We start from the raw sequence: 20,208 nt of genomic DNA on the forward strand, positions 1-20,208 counted from the left end.
AAGTACTTTATATATAGTATAGATGTTAATGCTTTATTGGATATATCGTTTGCAAAAACCTTCTCCTATGCAGTAGCCTGCCTTTTTGTTTGTTGGCTTCCTTTGCTGTGCAAAAGCCATTCATTTCCCTGGAGTCCCACTAGCTTAATTTGTTACCTTGCCTGAGAAGATACCCCTAGAAAAATGGTGTTAAGAGCCAATATCAAAAAATTAATGCCTATGTTTTCTTCCAGGAGTTTTTAGTCTTAGTTCTCACTTTTCGGTCTTCAGTTGGTCTTCTGTTTTTGTATGGTGTAAGAACATGAGGCCCGATTCAGTGCTATGTAGAATATAAGTGGTGAAAGTGGACATCCTTGTCCTGTTCCTGATGTCAGAGGAAAAATTCAGCCTCTCACTATTGAGTATGAGATTAGCTTTGTGTGTTTTCATATAGTCTTTATTATGCTGAGGTATGTTGCCTCTAAACCTGTATTGTTGAGTTTTTATTACAAATGATGTTGTATTTGCCAAGTGATTTTTCTGAATCTGTTGAGATCATGTGGTTTTTATCCTTTCTCTCAATGTGATATAGCCTGTGACTGATGGATTTGCAAATCCTGAGCCACAACTGCAACCCTAGAGTAAATCCCTTGATTGTGGTGAATGATTTTAACGTATTGCTCTATTTAACATATTGTATATATTGTTGGATATCATTTGCTAATGTTTTGTTGAGGATTAATCTGATGCCAAAAAACATATACAAATACTACCAAAAAAATACCCCCAAAAGCCTACAGGCCATTATCTCTGATGAACCTAAATACAGAAATCCTCAACAAAATACTAATGAGCCTCACATACCATTTTAAATCTTTTACCCACAAAAAGACAAAAACAAAAAAAAATTTAATATAAATTTTATTTAACATACTATACACCAAAAATAGAATTTCACCAATATACAAAATTGAGATATTTTACATTATTTGTACATCTTCAGAATCTTGGACTTTATACTGATAGCTCATGTTAATTTGTATTAGCCATATTTTAAGGGCTCAATAACCACATTAAATGGTAGGAAAAGAAATTGGTCTGTATCTTTGCATTGTTTGGTCTTACTAATTTACTTGGGGACAAACATGTGAATACTACTCCCCAAATTCTATTTTCTATCATTACAGATTTGGATCAAGATATACTACTAGCAGAATTTAAATATTAAACCATGTGAAACCAGTGCAATATCGGATATTAGAAAAAGGCAACAGAATAGTAGCCATGTGAAGTTCATTTCATCTACCCATCCTCTTACAGATATTAACACAGCTAACAGTGAGTAGACAGTCTTGTTGTTAGTATTTATCAGAATTACTAATTCTCTGTATTTACTCACGTATGTGTGCGTATCTGTATCTCCTCTGACACTCCATAATGGAAGGAACCACATCTTTCCTTAGATGTGTTACACACAGCCATATGGTCAGGTACTGTTAATTCAATGAATGTGGCCATGCTTTGATTATTAGCTTGAAACAGCTTGTCATTTCATTACTCAGTGTTTCCTAGTAGTTTAAAAAAAAAAGTCCACATCTTCTCAATGAAATTTTGTCTTAATCATTAAGTAGTTGAGAAATTCCCACTAGGACAAATAGCATTTATCATGTCTTAATCAGACTCTACTGCTCCAAACACAGCAAAAGCAGAATAGTATAAGGAAACAGCCTTCTCTATCAACCTCCCTCCATCTGGAAGGCAAGAATAGTCAACTGTTAATAGTGGCATGGTTCTTAAGAGCTCTGGAGACTTCAGGAACTCCTTTGGCAAACCATTCTAACTTGAGCCCAGAAACACGGTAGCAGCCATGACCCGCTCCCCCCCCAAATCTAAAAATCATGACTAAAGATCAAACCCATTAAAAAAAAAAAAGCTCCAACTCATTCTTAAATGATATGAATAACACTATATTACAAAGTCCTTTTGCCAGTTTTCAGAGTACAGAAATAATTTTATTTGAAATGTAAAAACTGGGAAAATGTTAAGACTTGAAAGAGTAACTCTTAGCCATTTTATTGTATACAAAATAAAAAGGTGTTTAATAATATTGGTGTTTCCCACAGTAATGATCACATTAATAATTTAAGCACCAAAAACTCCTAATCAAATGTTTCCTGTTTTGTAGTCTACAGGAATACACCAGCATTTCATACTATTCCCACATTTATCCATCTTTTATCTAAATCTTTAAAAAGCTGAATATTTAAAATGCATTAAAGAAAATTACTTTTCCCTTTTCTTTTTAGGTGAGTGTTCCAAAAGTGGGGTAAATTCAACTTCCTCACTGTGTTTTCTTTTCTTTTTTTTCTTTTTATGGTCACTCTGGTAACCACTGGAGTCACTGCCTTGGAAAACAGGATCCTGGTCCTGATCTTCCTGGTGCTTTTTCTTCTTCTTCTTCTTTGGTTCATCCTTCCAGAGGTCATTATCAATCTGCAGGTCTGTCTCTTTGTTCATTGTGGCATCTGCATAATCTGCTAACTCTCTATTACCACTTTCCACTTCATATGACTCTGGGTCTTTCTTTTTTTTCTTTTTCTTCTTGAGAGGTTTTTCAATAATTTCTTCAGGGCCAGCTTCTGTTCTTTCTTCAGAAACTCCAGAGCACTTGGTCTGTAAACTGAATTAACAGTTGAAAAAATTTACAGAGCACTAAACAAAAGGAGTAAGATGAGATCAAAAATATACCAAGTGTTTTTTTTCTAAATGACAGCAGGACAAGATAAAGTATGGCATAAATTTCTAATATTCTGTTATCCCTTAGCCCATTAAAATGTCTGAGAAAGGTTACAATTTTTTCCAAAGTACTTCTTCCAGACTGTTTTCATACACAGAAATGGCAAATTTTATCAACAGTAGCTTCTAAATTTAGGTTTGGTTTAGAAAAAAATTGGTTACAGTAAACCTCACCCTACCATGTGTGGCTTAATAGCCACACATCTGACCAGTGATAAAATATAGTTCCATTATCTATGAAATTAATGGAGTTTATCTACTCTATCAATCCTCATTTCATTTTTTTCTCTTAACAGTGCTTGAAGCGATTATTACTTTCAAAGTTATGAGTTAACACTAAAATAAAAACAAGGATCAATGCAGTAGCCCTCTGGAACTGCAGAGTCCTATGTAGTAATATTAGCTACATATGACTAAGATACTACACAAATACACCACACATTTCTATCATCACAGAAAGTTCTATTGGACGACAGTTCTAAAATGTTAACCCATACTTTTAATAATCAAGGCAAAATCTAAAAAAAAAAAATTAACACCAGCAACACTCCCAAAGCTGTTTTTTCTTCTTCACTCCATTCTCAAGATGACAATAGTTCTTACAAGAATTTCAATACCAGAAAATTAAATTATCTACCTGGCATAATGACAATCAAATTTTTTGTTTCATCTGTGTAAAAACAGAAGCCTAAGAGCTATGCAATATGATCAAGCTTTTGGTTAACAAATTAAACTAGAAAATAGTAAGACCGAGTTAGTAAAATACGGAAGAGTTAGCTAGATGTGTAGAGCTTCAGAATATTCAATGCTTTGCCACAGCACTTAAGATTCCTATTTACATTGATTTTATGGTTTAGAAGCATGGAAATTCTAATAAAATTTATTTTAAATGAGGGGTTTATGTTATTCAGAATTAAACAGAAATGACTAAGTATCAAAATTAAAATAATCTTATTGGGAACTGACCTAGTGATATTTAATTTTCCCCGAATGCAGAATACTCCGGCAGCATCTGAGTCCAAACGGAATACTTCAAATTCTAGTTCATCACCCACGTTTATCTCCAGATTCTGCCACTGTTCAGCAGGCATATGCTCAGGTTTAGGGATGGAGGCATTGAAACACCCATGTACTAAACAGCCAATGTGGCTGGAGGACACTTTATTAACCGTACCCTGGGAAGAAAGGAGGGAAAAAAAAAAATCAAGAAATCCAAAGACTTTAAAAAGTAAGTGAAACTTAAGCTTCAAACTGATATTCAAAGAGAAAACATCCAAAATATCGTGTAATTTGATATAGGAAAAGTTTTTAAAATTTACGTTATACTAAACCATCATTTTAGAATACTAGTTTTTAGAAAGCCCAAACTTAGTAATTGCATATCAACTGCCTAACTGGATAAACAACTACTCTTCCTACCCCTAAAGAAGTAAAAACAAAACAACTCCTTAGCTCCCACTACAGGATTCCCTGGGGAATAGATTATAACCATACTGAAACCAAGCAGAAAATACCCTTTGATATACCCTAAATGTGAAAAGACCTCAAAGCAGGAAGCATATGCTTTCTATAACTGGGAGCCATATTATATTTCTATAAACAGTCTGAGTTTCAAAGCTTAAAGAGCCTTCTTTAGCTTCTTCCTTAACTTCAGCAGTGTATCAGAAGACAGTTTACCCTTCCTATGTAGATCCTGAGCAGGGCTACTTTGAATCACAATAACATTTTTAGAAGCTTTAAAATACACGCTATATGATTTTAAGCTCAAAGTTTTTTAAAAAGCCTTAGTTTTCTTCCCCTAAGAATCAACATATGTAACATACATAAATGAACATCTGAAATACTTTTTTAAAATCATCTGTTTTAAACTTTGATGTTAACATGTATACGGCCTCGTTTAATGTTAGCAACATAGAAAATTCTTTGGCTGTCATTATCAAGAGGCTGGTGCTCCCGATGGCACGTGCTGGACGGTATGGACAAACTGCAGTGCAGCTATACACTGGAGTACTTATTCAACAGTAAAACAAAACAAAACAAACCTATCGAGCCATGAAAAGAAATGCATATTGCTAAGTCAGAGGCAGCAAGCTGAAAAGGCTACATACAATAGGATTCCAACTATATGAAATTCCAGAGAAGGTAAACTCTGGAGACAGTAAAGAAGACCAGTAGTTGCCAGGTTTCAAGAGGATGGAAGGAGGGAGAGGGAGAAACAGATAAAATACACAGAATTTAGAGCAGTGCCCAATTATTCTATAAACTACAGTAACAGGGGACACATGTCATTGTGTTGTACATTCCATGGGTTTTAGGAGGTACAACAGAGAAAACTATTTTTTTTAAAAGTCTAGAATTAATGTATTGATATCAGCTTAACCATAACCAATGTCTCCCACTAACGTAAGATGTCAGTGATAGGAGTGTGCTGGAGTGGGAGAGCGAAGAGAGGTATTATTTTCAACTCACTTTTTCTGTAAATCTAAAACTGCTGTAAAAGAATAAAGCCTATCAATTTAAGAAATAACACAAAAGTAAACTCTTCAATATAGAGTTCTGGAACAACTAAATAACCATATGAATAAGAAAATGGATTTCAAGGGCCTATTTCACACTACACACAAAAATTAAAGATGGGTCATAGATCTAAATGGAAAACCTAAAACTAAAAAATCCTACAAGGCTTACAGAAACTATCTTCACAATCTAGGAGTAGGCAAGTTCCTTACATAGGATCCAGAAAGCAGTAACCATAAAAATAGGACAAATTGGACCTCATCAATATTGAAAACTTCTGTTTATGAAATGATACCATTACAAGTTAAGAGACAAGTCACAGACTGGGGGAAAATATTCACAATACATTTATCTAAAGAGGATTTGTAGAAAGACTATGAACAGAACTACTCAACCTCAATAATACAAAAACCCAATTAAAAATGGGCAAATTACTTGAATAGGCCCCTTATTGAAACACATGAAAAAGAGCTCAAAGGAGAAATGCAAATTAAAATCATAATGAGAAACTAGTATATGCCCCTAAGTGAAATTAAAAGACTGACAAAACCAAATGCTGTCAAGGATGCAGAACAACTAGTAGTGCTAAATGGGAAATTAGCCTGTTTTTCATAAAGGTAAAAAAATACCTACCCTCTGACTTAGGAGAAATGAAAATGCACATTCACAGCTTTATTCATAATAGCTTCGTACTGGAAACAACCCAAATGTCAATCAATAAAGACGGGCAATTAAATTACGATACAATCATACAACCAAATACCATAAATAACAAAAAGAAATGAACTACCAATACACCAAACAGCATGGATGAAATGCAAAAACTTGTTGAGCAAAGGAGGTCAGATTTTCAAACACTGTGTAATGAAAATTCCATTAACATGAAATTCAAGAATGAATAAAACTAATTTTATAATAAATGCATTCAGAACAATAATTGTATCTAGAAGAGAGAGGACTGAACTGGAAAGGGCATGAGGCTCTTTCCAAAATAGAAATGGTATATATGTTTTTTTTTTTTTAAAGATTTTATTTATTTATTTGACAGAGATCACAAGTAGGCAGAGAGGCAGGCAGAGAGAGAGGAGGAAGCAGGCTCCCTGCTGAGCAGAGAGCCCGATGCGGGGCTCGATCCCAGGACCCTGGGATCATGACCTGAGCTGAAGGCAGAGGCTTTAACCCACTGAGCCACCCAGGCGCCCATGAAAAACTTTTTAAAATTAAAAATGTCTTGTAGATTCTGACAGTAAAATTTGACCTGTATTTTAGTAGCAATAAAGGGTTAATATTTCTTTTTTTTTTTTTTTAAAGATTTTATTTATTTATTTGTCAGAGAGAGAGAGAGGGAGAGAGAGCAAGCACAGGCAGACAGAATGGCAGGCAGAGGCAGAGGGAGAAGCAGGCTCCCTGATGAGCAAGGAGCCCGATGTGGGACTCGATCCCACGACGCTGGGATCATGACCTGAGCCAAAGGCAGCTGCTTAACCAACTGAGCCACCCAGGCGTCCCAGGGTTAATATTTCTTAAATGATTAAGCAATTCCTGTAACATTTTTCATTAAAAAAATAAATGTATGTGTATGTAAAAGTGCAAACACACGGAAGTGCTGGTGGACGAGAAAGACAAGTGCAGAGCATAATGGGGTATAGTTCAGTCAACTTCACATCAATCTATATATTTCCTGCCTCTCCTGAAAAACTAAAAGACCTACCCCACAGGGCCATGGCACATTATAAGTGCCTTGACCTCATCCTTCATTCACTTTCATTACCTGCCTGCTCCCACAACACTCTGAATTTTCAACTCCTCTTTGATATGCTACTGTATGATTTGAATCCTTTATAAAGAAACTATTTGTGTATAATTAAATAATAAACTTCACTGTTATTTTTTTCCCCACTGCTTAAGATCATTCTGGTGCTAACCAAAGAAGAGAATAAATTCTGAGACACATTCTCTGCACATTCAAGGAGTTTTAGAAAAATGGAGTTTAAAAACTTACCAATGTTGAACTGATGGTAAATATTTTAGGAACCAACAACAGCAATCCATTTGCTTCCCAAGTCTCTTAAAATTTTTCATATTACACTATTATACAACTATACAAAGAAAGCTTAGTGGGGAAAAAAGAATATGTATATATATATATATATAAATACATACATACCATAAGCTTTTGTCCCGGTTCAGGACAGAAAATAATAAAATCTGCTTCGATGTTAAGATGAATGTGTCCTTGATCATCATAAATATCTCCCAGTTCACCCACTACTTTGATGTTGTCATATGCAATGGGGACACCTAAAAGGCTATTAAAAAAGAAAAAAAAATTTAATCTTCTCTTAAACTAGGCCATTATCATACTGATTAAATATACTGAGTCTAAAAATTATATACCTCTTAAACAAAACCTCACATGCCAAAACACAACAGCATATGATTAATCCCTAACAACCTGAGTAATTCACTTTCACCAAAGGGTTTCATATATACTGATGAAGTTAAAAATGATTATTCAAGATAGGTACCCAGAAACAAAATGTCCAATTCTACATGAGCAGTAGGTTGATTAGCTATGCATTTGAATTCCAGTCATGCGAGAATGAGAGGAAAAAAAAAGACTTGCAAGAAAAATTTCTCTATTTCTGAGTATAACCGAATCAAGGCAATTTTGGTATTATCTACCATAAATGAAAATCTGCACTAGATGACCCGCAGTAAGAAAAGTATTAGAGTCACAGGTGAAGCCCCTGAATATTTTTTTTTTTTTAAGATTTTATTTATTTGACAGAGATCGCAAGTAGGCAGAGAGGCAGGCAGAGAGAGAGAGAGGAGGAAGCAGGCTTCCCACTGAGCAGAGAGCCCAATGCGGGGCTTGATCCCAGGACTCTGGGATCATGACCTGAGCCAAAGGCAGAGGATTTAACCCACTGAGCCACCCAGGCGCCCCAAGCCCCTGAATATTAAAGCCAATGACTTAAGGGAGAAAAATCCTCAAACTGCAACTGTTAGTAATAAATAGAAATGCTAATAAATGAAATACATAGTTTTACTTATTAAGACCTGATTTTGCACTTTAGTCTACACAGTAGTGTAGTTGGGGGCAACTACGATTTCTAAATGTCATTTCCAAGTACTTAAGAAATTTTAACTACTAAGGAGGTACACCCGGTGGCTTCACTACCACACCCAATACTTTGTTCAAGAAAACTTCCCAGACTCTCCAAGGCAAGGCTGAAATCACTCCTCCTCTAAAAGACTCAATGGCGGGGTGCCTGGGTGGCTTAGTCATTAGACATCTGCCTTCAGCTCAGGTCATGGTCCCAGGGTCCTGGGATGGAGCCCCGCTTCGGGCTCCTTGCTCCGCAGGAAGCCTGCTTCTCCCTCTTCCACTCCCTGTTTGTGTTCCCTCTCTCCTTGTCTCTGTCTGTCGAACAAATAAAATCTTTAAAAGATACAGTTGCACAGCATCATCACTGAACTTAATCTCATTTTATTGACTATTTGTGTATATTTGCATTCCACACACTACTCTAAGATCCTTGAGAGCACAGAACATTTTTGTCGAACTCTACTAAATTTCTAAAACTACTCACATAGCATAAGAGAAAGAATTTATCCCTAACAACTGTTGCTTAAATAAAACAGCCAGAAACCACTGGAAAGGAACTTTAATAACTATCAAATCAAGACCAAAAACTCAAAAGACTTACTCCAGAAAGCATTTTTTTCAACTGTTAATTTCAGCATGTGTCTTTCTAAGCAGGAACTACATCACTAGGACAGTCATCAAGGCACAAAAAACCCAGAAGTCTACATGACCTCTGGAAGAGGTAATAAATGGACTTATAAATAGGTGGACACTGAATCTAATTCTAAATACTATGTATATCTATATATATGTGTGTGTGTGTATATACATACATATACATATACACACTTCCACTTCTTTATATATATACATATATCTAAATGTGTATGTGTGTAAATACATATATACTTCATATATTTATATATACACACATGCACACACACATATATAACATATCAGCATCAAGTCATGTTTGCATCATTTCAGTGTACATTAAAATTTACAGGAAAGAAGTAGCAAATTCAAGGGTAGATTAAATAGGAAACTCTACTGAGAACTACTCACTACTTCAGAAAAGCATTTCACCAATGGAGAGACTGTATTTTTTCTCTGAGTTGTCAACTCAAAACCTCTGCTGCATCAATCCACCTTCATAACAGAGCTTTGGACATACAAATTTTTTTTCCAAATAAAATACTAAAAATATTGATTGCAAAACATAGGTTTGTCTATTTTTGTCTTATTACAGAAAAAATAAGGATAAATTTGGATCTGTTCATAAACCTGTTTTATGCTTATTGAAAGACTGCACCAGAGAGGGGGACTTACCATGGGTGGGAGGGACTCCTTGAGGGCAGAGAGGGGAAAGAAGACCTCACCCCAGGTTGGGGGGCTGCACTGACAAGACAAATCCCTGAAACATTTGGCTTTGAAAACCGGAGGAGCCTGGCTTCTCCGTGTTATTTTGTTTTTTGTTTTGTTTTTAAATAATCAACATGTTATTTTGTTTTTAAATAAATATTGATTTACAAATCAATAGCCTCAATACCTTAAGAGGTAGGAGGGGGATAGAAAACGGAGTCCCTGCCCTTGAAGAAACAGCACAACAAACAGCCCAGCTGAGATACAGCACAGCAGCAGCAGTTTGAAAAATACCTAGGGTACACAGGAAGGAGATTTATTTAATAATCTCAGAGCATTGGCTGGAGAGGCAGGGAACTTTGGGAGATTTCTTCAAGAACAAAAGAGCTGGTGGGCACCACTTCCCTCCCCAGTACCCACCCCATCCTGAATACAGGGACAGCTGCAGGACCCAACACAACACTACAACCTCCACCTAGCTTGCTTTTTAAAGCATGCCCCGGCCACACATTTGTGTGGATCCACTCCCTCCAGTCCTCTGAAGGAGTTATCTCAGGCTGCTTCATCTCCTCTCCTACAGCAGACCAATGTAGTCGATCTTGCTCACACTGTGTGAAGCACACCCAGCTCCCCTGTTCTCCTTGTAGGTCTTGTCTGAAGCCCATCCAAAGTAGTGCTGCAAGCCTTGCACTGTGCATGCAGCCCCAACAGGGGCCAGCGCCACTAAAGTGACACCTGCCCCTGGGAGAGGGAAAATTACAGCACACACCAGTGCAACAGCAGCCCTAGCAGTGGACTGGAGACAGACATCTGGTCTAACTGCGGACCCAGCCCACCAACAGAAACTTCAGGTGACCGCACAGGGAAAGCACTCTTGACTTTGGTGCTAACACAGCTCTGGCAAAAGACTGCTCTGGCTCCACCCAAGCCCAAGGTGGCCCCAGACCAGCCTACTAACAACACAAGGATCAAACCCTGCCCACCCAGGCAGAGGGAGCCATTGTAGGTGACTAGCCTAAAGGAAAACATGGCTCAGCCACAAAAGCGGGGCATACACAACACACATAAGAGACACCCCTGAAATGCCAGGTTCTGGTGAATAGGAAACATTGCACTGCAGGGCATTACACGACCTCTTGTTTATTAGGGCATTACTTTCAAGAGCAGATGAGTTTCCTAACAAAGAATTAGACAAAATGAGAAGGAATAAGTCATATACCTAATAGAGAAAGTAGTGATCATAAAGATGATCACTGTATTTGAGAAAAGAGTGGAAGGTATCAGTGAGGCCCTCAACAAAGAAATACAAAACATAAAAGAAACAATTTAGATATGAAGAACTCAATAAGTGAAATTAAAAATATACTAGAGGGAATAAATCATAGCTGGAGGATGCAGAAGAATGGATCAGCGACCTCAAGGACAGTGTAATGGAAAGCAATCAAGATGAACAGGAGAAAGAAACAGATCATAAAAAATGAAAATGGATTAAAGGAACTCAGGACACTATCAAGTTTATTAACATTTGCATTATGAGGATCCCAGAAGGAAAAGAGACAAATGGGAGCAGAAAATTTATTTGAAGAAATAACAGCTAAAAACTTCCTAAGTCTGGGGAAGGAACTAGACATCTAGATCTAGGAAGCACAGAAGGGTCCAGAAAAAAGCAACCCAAAGATGTCCACACCAAGACACATAGTAATTAAAATAGCAAAAAATAATGATAAAAAGAAAATTTTAAAAGCATCAAGAGAAAAGAGAACAGTTAAATAGAGAAAACTCCTTAAGGCTTCAGTGGAGTTTTCAGCAGAAAGGAATGGCTTGATATATTCAAAGGAAAAAAACCATAAGGATACTCTATCCAGCAAGGCTATTATTCAGAATAGGAGAGATAAAGGATTTCTCAGACAAACAAACTTAAAGGAACTCATCACCATCAAACAATAATAACAAACAAGAAAGTAATCAACAGTAATATAATAGTAGAGACTTTAATACCCCACCTCCATCAATAGAGAGATCATCCAAACAGAAAGATCAACAGAACAGTGACTCTGAATGACACATCGGAACAGATGGATCTAACAGATATACACAGAACATACCATTCTAAAGCATAAAATATATTCTTTTCAAATGCACATAGAATATTCTCCAAATAGATCACAGATTAACAAAATTGATAAATCTTAGCCATACTCATCAAGAGAGAAAACTCAAACAAAATCAGAATTGAAAGAGGAGAAATAACCATCAGAGAAATACAAAACATTTTAAGACATTATTAAAAATTATATACCAACAAATTAGACAACCTAGAAGAATTGGATAATTGCCTAGAAACTTAGAACCACCCAAAACCAAATAAAAAAGAAACAAAATTTGAACAGATTGATTACCAGCAATGAAATTGAATAAATAACCTAAAAACACCCAAAAAATATACCCCAGTCCAGGGCCAAATGACTTCAGAGGTAAATTCTACCACACGTTTAAATACTTAATACTTATATTCAAAGTGTCCTAAAAAACAGAAGAGTTAAAAAAAAAAAAAAAACCTTCCATATTCATTCTGAAGCCAGCATTATTCTGATACCAAAAGAGACACCACAAAAAAGAACCACAGGCCAATATTTCTGATGATCATAGATATGAAATTCCTCAACAAAATAAATCCATCAATATGTTAAATTATCCCCATGAACAAGTGGGATTTCTTTCTGTGAAGCAAAAAAAGTTCAATACTTGCAAATCAATCAATGTGATACACCACATCAAAAACAGACTAAAAACTGTGTCATTTCAGGGCACCTGGGTGGCTCAGTTGGTTAGGCATATCTGCTTTGGCTCAGGTCATGATCTCAGGGTCCTGGGATGGAGCCCCAAGTCGGGATCCCTACACAGTGGAGTCTGCTTCTCCCTCGCCCTTTGCCCCTTGCCCTGGCTTGTGCACATGTGCATGGTCTCTCTCAATGGATAAATAAAATCTTTTTTAAAAGTAATTAATTAATTAATTAATTAATTTTTGAGAGAGAGAGAAAGAGCATAAGCAGCAGGCAGACAAAAAGGGAGAAGCAGACTCCCTGCTGAGAAGGGAGCCCCATGCAGGACTCAATTCTAGGACCTGGGATCATGACCTGAGCTGAAGGCAGATGTTTAACTGACTGAGCCACTCAGGCTCCTTGGATAAATAAAATCTTAAAAAAAAAAAACAAAAAACAACAACAAAAAACCCCCCTAATTTCAAATGAGGCAGAAGAGGCATGTAATAAAGTGCTACAGCCATTCAGGATGAAAACCCTCAACAATCTAGGTTAGAGGGAACATACCTTAACACAATAAAGGTCATATATGAAAAACCCACAGCTAACATCATACTCGATAGTGAAAAACTGGGAGCTTTCCCCCAAAGAACAGGAACAAAAACAAAGATGTCCACTCTCACCACATTTATTCAACAGAGTTCTGGAAGTGCCAGCCACAGCAATCATACAATGAAAAGAAACAAAAGGCATCCAAATTGGAAAGGAAGAAACAAAAATTTCATTCACTGTACAGGACATGATACTATATATAAAAAACCTGAAAGACTTGGGGAGACTGAGCTGCTCAGTTAGTTAAGCATCTGCCTTTGGTTCAGGTCATGATCCCAGGGATTTGCATTCTAGCCCCAAGTCTGGCTCCCTGCTGAGCAGGGAGTATGCTTCTTCCCCTCTCGCCTCTGCCTCTGCCTCTGCCCCTCCCCTCTCCTACTGCTCTCTCTCCTGCTCTCTCTCTCTCAAATAAATAAAATCTTAAAAAAAAAAAAAAAAAAAGAAAAGCCGAAAAGACTCCACCAAATAACTACTAGAACTGATACATGAATTTGGTAAGGTCACAGAATACAAAATCAACATACAGAAATCCACTGCACTTTTATACACTAATAATGTAGCAGAAAAAAATTAAAAAAACAATCCCACTTACAAATGTGCCAAAAATAGTAAAATGCTAAAGAATGAACTTAAATGGGGGCGCCTGGGTGGCTCAGTTGGTTGTGTGACTGCCTTTGGCTCAGTCATGATCCTGGAGTCCCACATCAGGCTCCCTGCTCACCAGGGAGCCTGCTTCTTCCTCTGACCCTTCCCCTTTCATGTTCTCACTCTCATTCTCTCTCTCTTATTTATAAACAAAATATAATCTTAAAAAAAAAAAAAAAGAATGAACTGCAGTAAGGAGGTGAAATACCCATACTCTGAAGACTATAAAACACTGATGATAAATTAAAGACAGGGTGCCTCGGTGGCACAGTTGGTTAAGCATCTGAGTCTTGGTTTCAGTTTAAGTTGTGATCTCAGGGTCATGAGATTGAGCCCCACATCGCACTCCACACTCAGCATGGAGTCTGCTTCAGTTTCTCTCCCCTTCTTCCTCTGGCCCCCACCACCATGTCTCTCTAAAATTTTAAAGAAACTTAAGACAATGCAAAGAGATGGAACGATATTCCATGTTCATGAACTGGAAGAACAAATACTGTTAAAATACCCACAGTATCCAAAGCAATCTAGAAATTTAATGCAATCCCCATCAAAATCCTAACAAAATTTTTCACAAAACCTGAAAAATAATCCTAAAATTTCTAAGGAACCACAAAACACCCCGAATAGCCAAAACAATCCTGAAAAAGAACAAAACCGGAAGTGTGACAATCCCAGATTTCAAGTTATACTATAAAGTTATAATAATAAAAACAATATGGTAGCGGCACAAAATAGACACATAAGATCAATGGAACATAACAGCCCATGAAACAAACCCATGAATACAAGCTCAATTAGTGTGCAACAAAGGAGCCAAGAATGTCCAATGGGAAAAAGACAGTCTCTTCAACAAATGGTGTTGGGAAAACTGGACAACTACATGTGAAATAATGAAACTAGACCACTTTCTTACCATACACAAAAATAAACTCAAAATGGACTGAAGACCTAATTGTGAGACTTGAAACCATAAAAATCCTAGAAGAGAGCATAGGCAGTGATTTCTCTGACATCAACCCTAGCAACACTTTTTCTAGCTATGTCTCCCGAGGCAAGAGAAACTAAGAATAAACTACCATGACTACATCAATATCGAAAGCTTCTGCATAGCAAAGGAAACAATCATCAAAACTAAAAGACAACCTATCGAATGGGAGACAATATTTGCAAATGACATATCTGGTAAAGAATTTATATCCAAAAGATATAAAGAACTTACATAAGCCAACACCAAAAAAACCCCAAATAATCCAATTAAAAAATGGGGGAAAAGCATGAACGTTTTTCCAAAGACATACTGATGGCCCACAGACACATGAAAAGATGCTCATCATCACTCATCATTAGCGAAATGCAAATCAAAACCACAATGGGCTATCACCTCACACCTGTCACAATGGTCAAAATAAAAAATACAAGCAACAAGTGTTGGCAAACATGGAGAACAGGGAACCCTTTTGCACTTTTGTTGGAAATCAAACGGGTGCAGCAACTGTGAAAACCAGTATGGCGGTTCTACCAAAAATTAAAATAAAATTAGCATATGACCTAGTAATTCCACTATCAGGTGTTTACCCAAAGAATACAAAAACACTAATTTAAAAAGATATATGCATCCTTATGTTTATTACAGCATTATTTACAACAGCCAAATTATGCAAGTAGCCTAAGTGTCCATTAACAGATGAAATGATAAAGAAGTGGTATGTCTACATACAATAGAATATTACTTAGCCATAAAAAATAATGAAATCTTGCCATTTGCAACAACATGGATAAATGCAGGGTACAACAGTAAGTGAAAAGAGCCACTCACAGAAACACAAATACCATATGATTTGGTCAGATGTGGAATTTGGGAAACAACACAAATGAACAAAGAAAAAAAGACACAAGCCAAGAAACAGACTCTTAATGAAAAAGAACAAGCTGATAGTTACCAGAGGGGAAGTGGGTGAGGAGATGGGTGAAACAGGTAAAGGGGATTAAGAGTGCACTTATTATGATGAGCACTGAGGAACGTATAGAAATGTTAAATCATTATATTGTACACCTGTAAACAATACTGCTTACTACTTAGTTTTCACTAGAAAGTAAAGTTTCTAAACATTAAGAATTCTAACAAATGTTAGGTGCCTGGGTGGCTCAGGTCAGGATCCCAGGGTCCTTGGATAGAGTCCCTCACTGCTTTCCTTGCATAGTGGGGAGCCTGCTTCTCCCTCTCCCTCTGCCACCCCCCACCACTTGTGCTCTCTGTCAAATAAGTAAATAAAATCTTAAAAAAAGAAAAGAATTCTAAAAATGTCATTAAGACTACTAGAGGGGCAGCTGGGTGGCTCAGTCAATTAAGCATCCAACTCATGATTTCAGCTCAGGTCGTGATCTCAGGGTCATGAGATTGAGCCCTGAGTTGGGGTCTGAGCTCAGAGCTTGGGATTGCTTGGGATTCTCTCTCCCCCTCTTTCCTGCACAGGCCTGCTCTCTATCAAAATAAAATAAATTATTTAAAAAGACTAGTGGAAATAATGAGGGAAGCAACTGTGTATGTAAAGAAAATAAGATATGTGTTTTGGGTAAGAAAGTATGAGAAATGGGAATACATTTTTGTTGAGGGGGGAAATAGTAATTTGTCCTAAAGTAAGACTCATTTAAAGAGGGGAAAACAGGAGAAAATCTTAATGTAAAAAAAGAAAGAAATTTTTAAAAGTTGCAGGAATAATGTGAAAAAAGAATAATGTGCAAAAGAACATGTAGTTACGACAAAGATTGGAATTAACAGTCGGGGGCACCACTTATGCTAAAATTAACAGCTGCTTTGATGGCTGGGTTTGTGGAAAGGATCACTTTTGCTGATGCCTTCAGTTGATGACTCACCTCTGTACCAGGTCATTGAGAAATTATACTATGTTTTCTTTTGTCTTATAGGTATATTAACCTCATGGTGCTGTTTATATCACTGCCACAGGTATGCAGCCCAACTCCCAGTATCTGGCTCTAGGGTCATCACAGAAGAATGGCACATAAACTGTACATGCCATACACACCACACAGGCCATAAAGACGTCGGAGGTAGAGTGTACGAATACTGACCCCATATTTGGCTCTCTGTCTTGTTCATTTCCAAGTGATGACCTCCCTCAGGGGTACGGGTTCCAGGTTCCCTGGAGGTTAAAGTGTCCTGACCAGAATATGGGAAGGCTCCTTCTGATCTTCCCTGAAGTTATTTAGATAACTAGTAGGGGTAACATACTTTTCTTCCCCCTCTTCTGGAGGACATGTGGCCCCATGAAGTCTGTTAAGTGTTAGACCTCTGACCTCACTCCAATGCCCTCTGCACATCCCTTCCCACTCTGTAAATGTGAACTAGGGTCCAGAACTGTGGAGCATAGTTATGTGGCTGCCTGGATCATCACCTGCCCAATCTCCCCCCACCCCACCGCTGTAAATTACCCAGAATGAAACTCAGTGTCAACTGTATGGAGTCCCCCACTTTGTTTTCCAATTTCAAAGCGCCTTCTCAGTTTCAGGGATACTTTATTGTCCCTCCTCCACCTCCCAACTGTCCCTCCTCCACCTCCCAACACTCCCTTTTCCTCATTTCTTAAAGTGAAGTAAGTCCTCCTGATCCTACAGGATGGCCCCAAAGTCTGTAAACCTACCTATACAGGATAAATGGTTGACTGACATTACATATCTTGATAATGTTCAATGAGTGGTCCCTAATTAGAAATGCATAGTTCGATGTGTGCTGCTTCATTTGCACTGAGTAAGTCAGAGTCTTTACCCCACAGGGTTAGTGGGATGCCCCAATGTGGTAACAGGAGTCAGGGGAGAGGAAGGTGCAGAGTGGGCAGTCCTCATCTGTTCATAGTGCAGCCTGCTCCACATGGCCACACTGTCCCATTCAGTTACAGAAATTATCATTCCATCAGTTCCTTATATCTCTGGTGTAATGGCTCTGACGAGACACTCCAAGTGGCTTCCCCCTAGCCTGTCAAGCAGACGCACTGACTGGTTCCAAAGAGGTAAAATACTTCAAACACTGCTTCTTTCCAGATTTTACGGCCATTTTTATGTCCTTAAATCTCTCAAATCCATACTCTAGTCATCATCTCTTGGACAACCATAACAATCCTTAATTGGTCTCCACGTCTCCAGTCTCACTCTCCTTAAGCCACCCGCTAATGCTACCAAGTGTGGTTTCTTAAACTGTGTATCTGATTGTTCCAGAGACCACATATGTACTACTCTTTCCAGAGCGCACCAAATTTCAGAGTTGGAGGGCACCAAAAGGATGAAGTGCTAAGCCTGCTTAAGCAAACAGAAAAAGAAAAAAAAAAAAAAAAAAACCTGGCGGACAGGAAGAAGAAGAAAAATGTCCATCCTGAGTTGCCACTGCCTCCACCCTCCATCTCTGTTTTGCCCTCCTCTCCAACTGCATGCAATGTCTTTCCCCTAACATAAACCTTGCTCCAGATACATAGTACTTACAATCCTCTGGCCAAAGCAGTCTATTTTATATCTGCTATCCATTTGTTTATGCCACATTTTTTTGCCTTAAATACTACCATCTCAAAGAACCCTTCTCCTATTAAGTTGTTCTCAAAGGTCTAATATCAAATTCACTACTCTTCCTCTTAATGTAGTTTACCTTAGATATCTGTCATATTTTAACACTTTATTGGATTTATCTGGCTTACATTTCTATCTTTATTAGAGCTTACAATTTCTTGAAACAGGGATTTTGTTTGTTCTTAATCCCAAGATCCTGGTATCCAAAATAGGCACACAACCAGTGTGTTGGTGCTTGGAGTAAGCTGTACATTCTAGACTTGTTTGATTCTTAACCTTCTCAGGATCCCTTGAGAAAGTGAACACTTTGGATACTTTGCCCAAGAAAACAGACTGCAAATTTCCCAGAGGGGAGGGAAGGGGAAGTCATGAAATTCCTGTAGAGCAGTAAGAAATCGGTAGAGATTCCATTCGTCCTAGTTTTAGAACCCTTGCTTTTGAGGCAAAGCAGTCTACTGCAGTATTAAAGTACACATGCTCCCTCCCTCTGACCCTCCACTTTTTTAACTCCAAGTTTTTATCTGAATATATTAATTTAAATGGACCACAAAGTTTTTTTCACCCTCAAACCCAACAGACAGGCCAGTTAGACTAATTAAACTGTTTTTTTTTAAACCAAACCAAAACAAAATGTGTACTTTCCTCGTCCACGATCAGGTCCAAGACAAAAGAATCCGGCGGAAGTACCAGAGCCAAAATAAACAACAGAAACTCTTCACGACTTACAAATAAACGACCGTACTAATGCTTTATAAGCAATTTTCTACAGAATGAGAGACTATTTAAGTACTGTATCCGAAACTTCCTATGTCAAATGGGAAAACACACAGAACGGGTCCTACCGGGTCTCCAGAGCCCTGGTCTATTCTTACCCCTACACGCCAGTTCTACAAGCTTCTCCACCCGCTCCACCGACACAATCCACGTCACCTTTGTGCTTCCCTTCTTGCCTGCGGAACGGACCCCGTACAGATCCCAACTAGGGAGGTATGGGCCTTTTGGGCCGGATGAAGACTCCAGAACGCCTCCAGCCTAAGCTCCAGGTGGCCGGCGCTTTCTTTCCCATTCACCCCTTTTCTGCTACGCCATCAGCACCTCTTCCCGCCGCCCCCTCCTGGGCCTGAAAGAAGGGGTGGCAGGCTGCTTTACGGCGTTGTCCGCTCGGCGGAGGAAAAGACTGAGACTGGTACCTCTCGGAATAGCGCAGGAGCTCCGCATCTAGCTGTTCCCGGATACCGGTGCGTTTCCGGTTAAGGTAGCGCGGCGACAGGGCGATGTGTCTTCGGTGCGGGCCCGCCACCAGGCAAGAGTACCGGCTACTCACCAGCGCACAAGCGGCAGCATAAGTCGGCAGCTCCAGGCAAGGCAAGACGCCGGCCTGTCCCACCACCGGCCCCTCAGGGGCCGCCTTTGGCGGCGGAGCCTCTGAACAACCCGCAGCCATGCGGCTTGTCAGGTTTCCCGCGGCGAGCACAGCTGACGCAGGTGTAACTGGCTATCTTAGGACGCCGGCTTTCTGCGTCATCCACAAGCTGGCACGCCCCTAGGACATTTCTCTCCTTAAGTTGCATTACGCACATCTGACCAGCAGAGGGCAGCAACTTTTTCGCACTTGAGACGACTGGAGGAGCTAGGAGCCTGTGCTGGAAGGAGCATGCTGGAAGGAAGACCAGCCACCACGTCCTCTCTTTAAGGCAGGCAAGCTTTTATTTTCGCTAACGTCCTCTTTGGATTTAGTACGTGGGTTTAATAGGGGTTTACACTTTGATAATTTCCAGTAGTAAGGTGGTCTGGTAAGTTTTACAAGTGTGGAAAATACAATAATAAACTTTAAAATTTTAGGGAATATATTTTCTGCAGGAAATCGAATCC

At 38.5% G+C, this 20,208-nt stretch overlaps 1 protein-coding gene across 1 annotated transcript; it reads right to left on the bottom strand.

Moving 5' to 3' along the window:
• Positions 1-900: 900 nt before the first annotated feature.
• On the bottom strand, positions 901-19,799 carry LOC111147278 (TWIST neighbor). The gene is made up of 4 exons (XM_022503227.1): positions 19,527-19,799; positions 7,460-7,601; positions 3,742-3,950; positions 901-2,659 (listed from the first exon to the last, which is right to left on the bottom strand). The coding sequence occupies exons 1-4, from the start codon at positions 19,778-19,780 to the stop codon at positions 2,263-2,265; spliced, it is 1,002 nt and encodes a 333-aa protein (XP_022358935.1). The 5' UTR covers positions 19,781-19,799; the 3' UTR covers positions 901-2,262.
• Between the last annotated feature and the right edge of the window lie 409 nt (positions 19,800-20,208).

Source organism: Enhydra lutris, unplaced genomic scaffold (assembly GCF_002288905.1).
Source record: "Enhydra lutris kenyoni isolate GAN:26980312 unplaced genomic scaffold, ASM228890v2 scaffoldscaffold16, whole genome shotgun sequence".
Taxonomy (NCBI): Eukaryota; Metazoa; Chordata; class Mammalia; order Carnivora; family Mustelidae; genus Enhydra; species Enhydra lutris.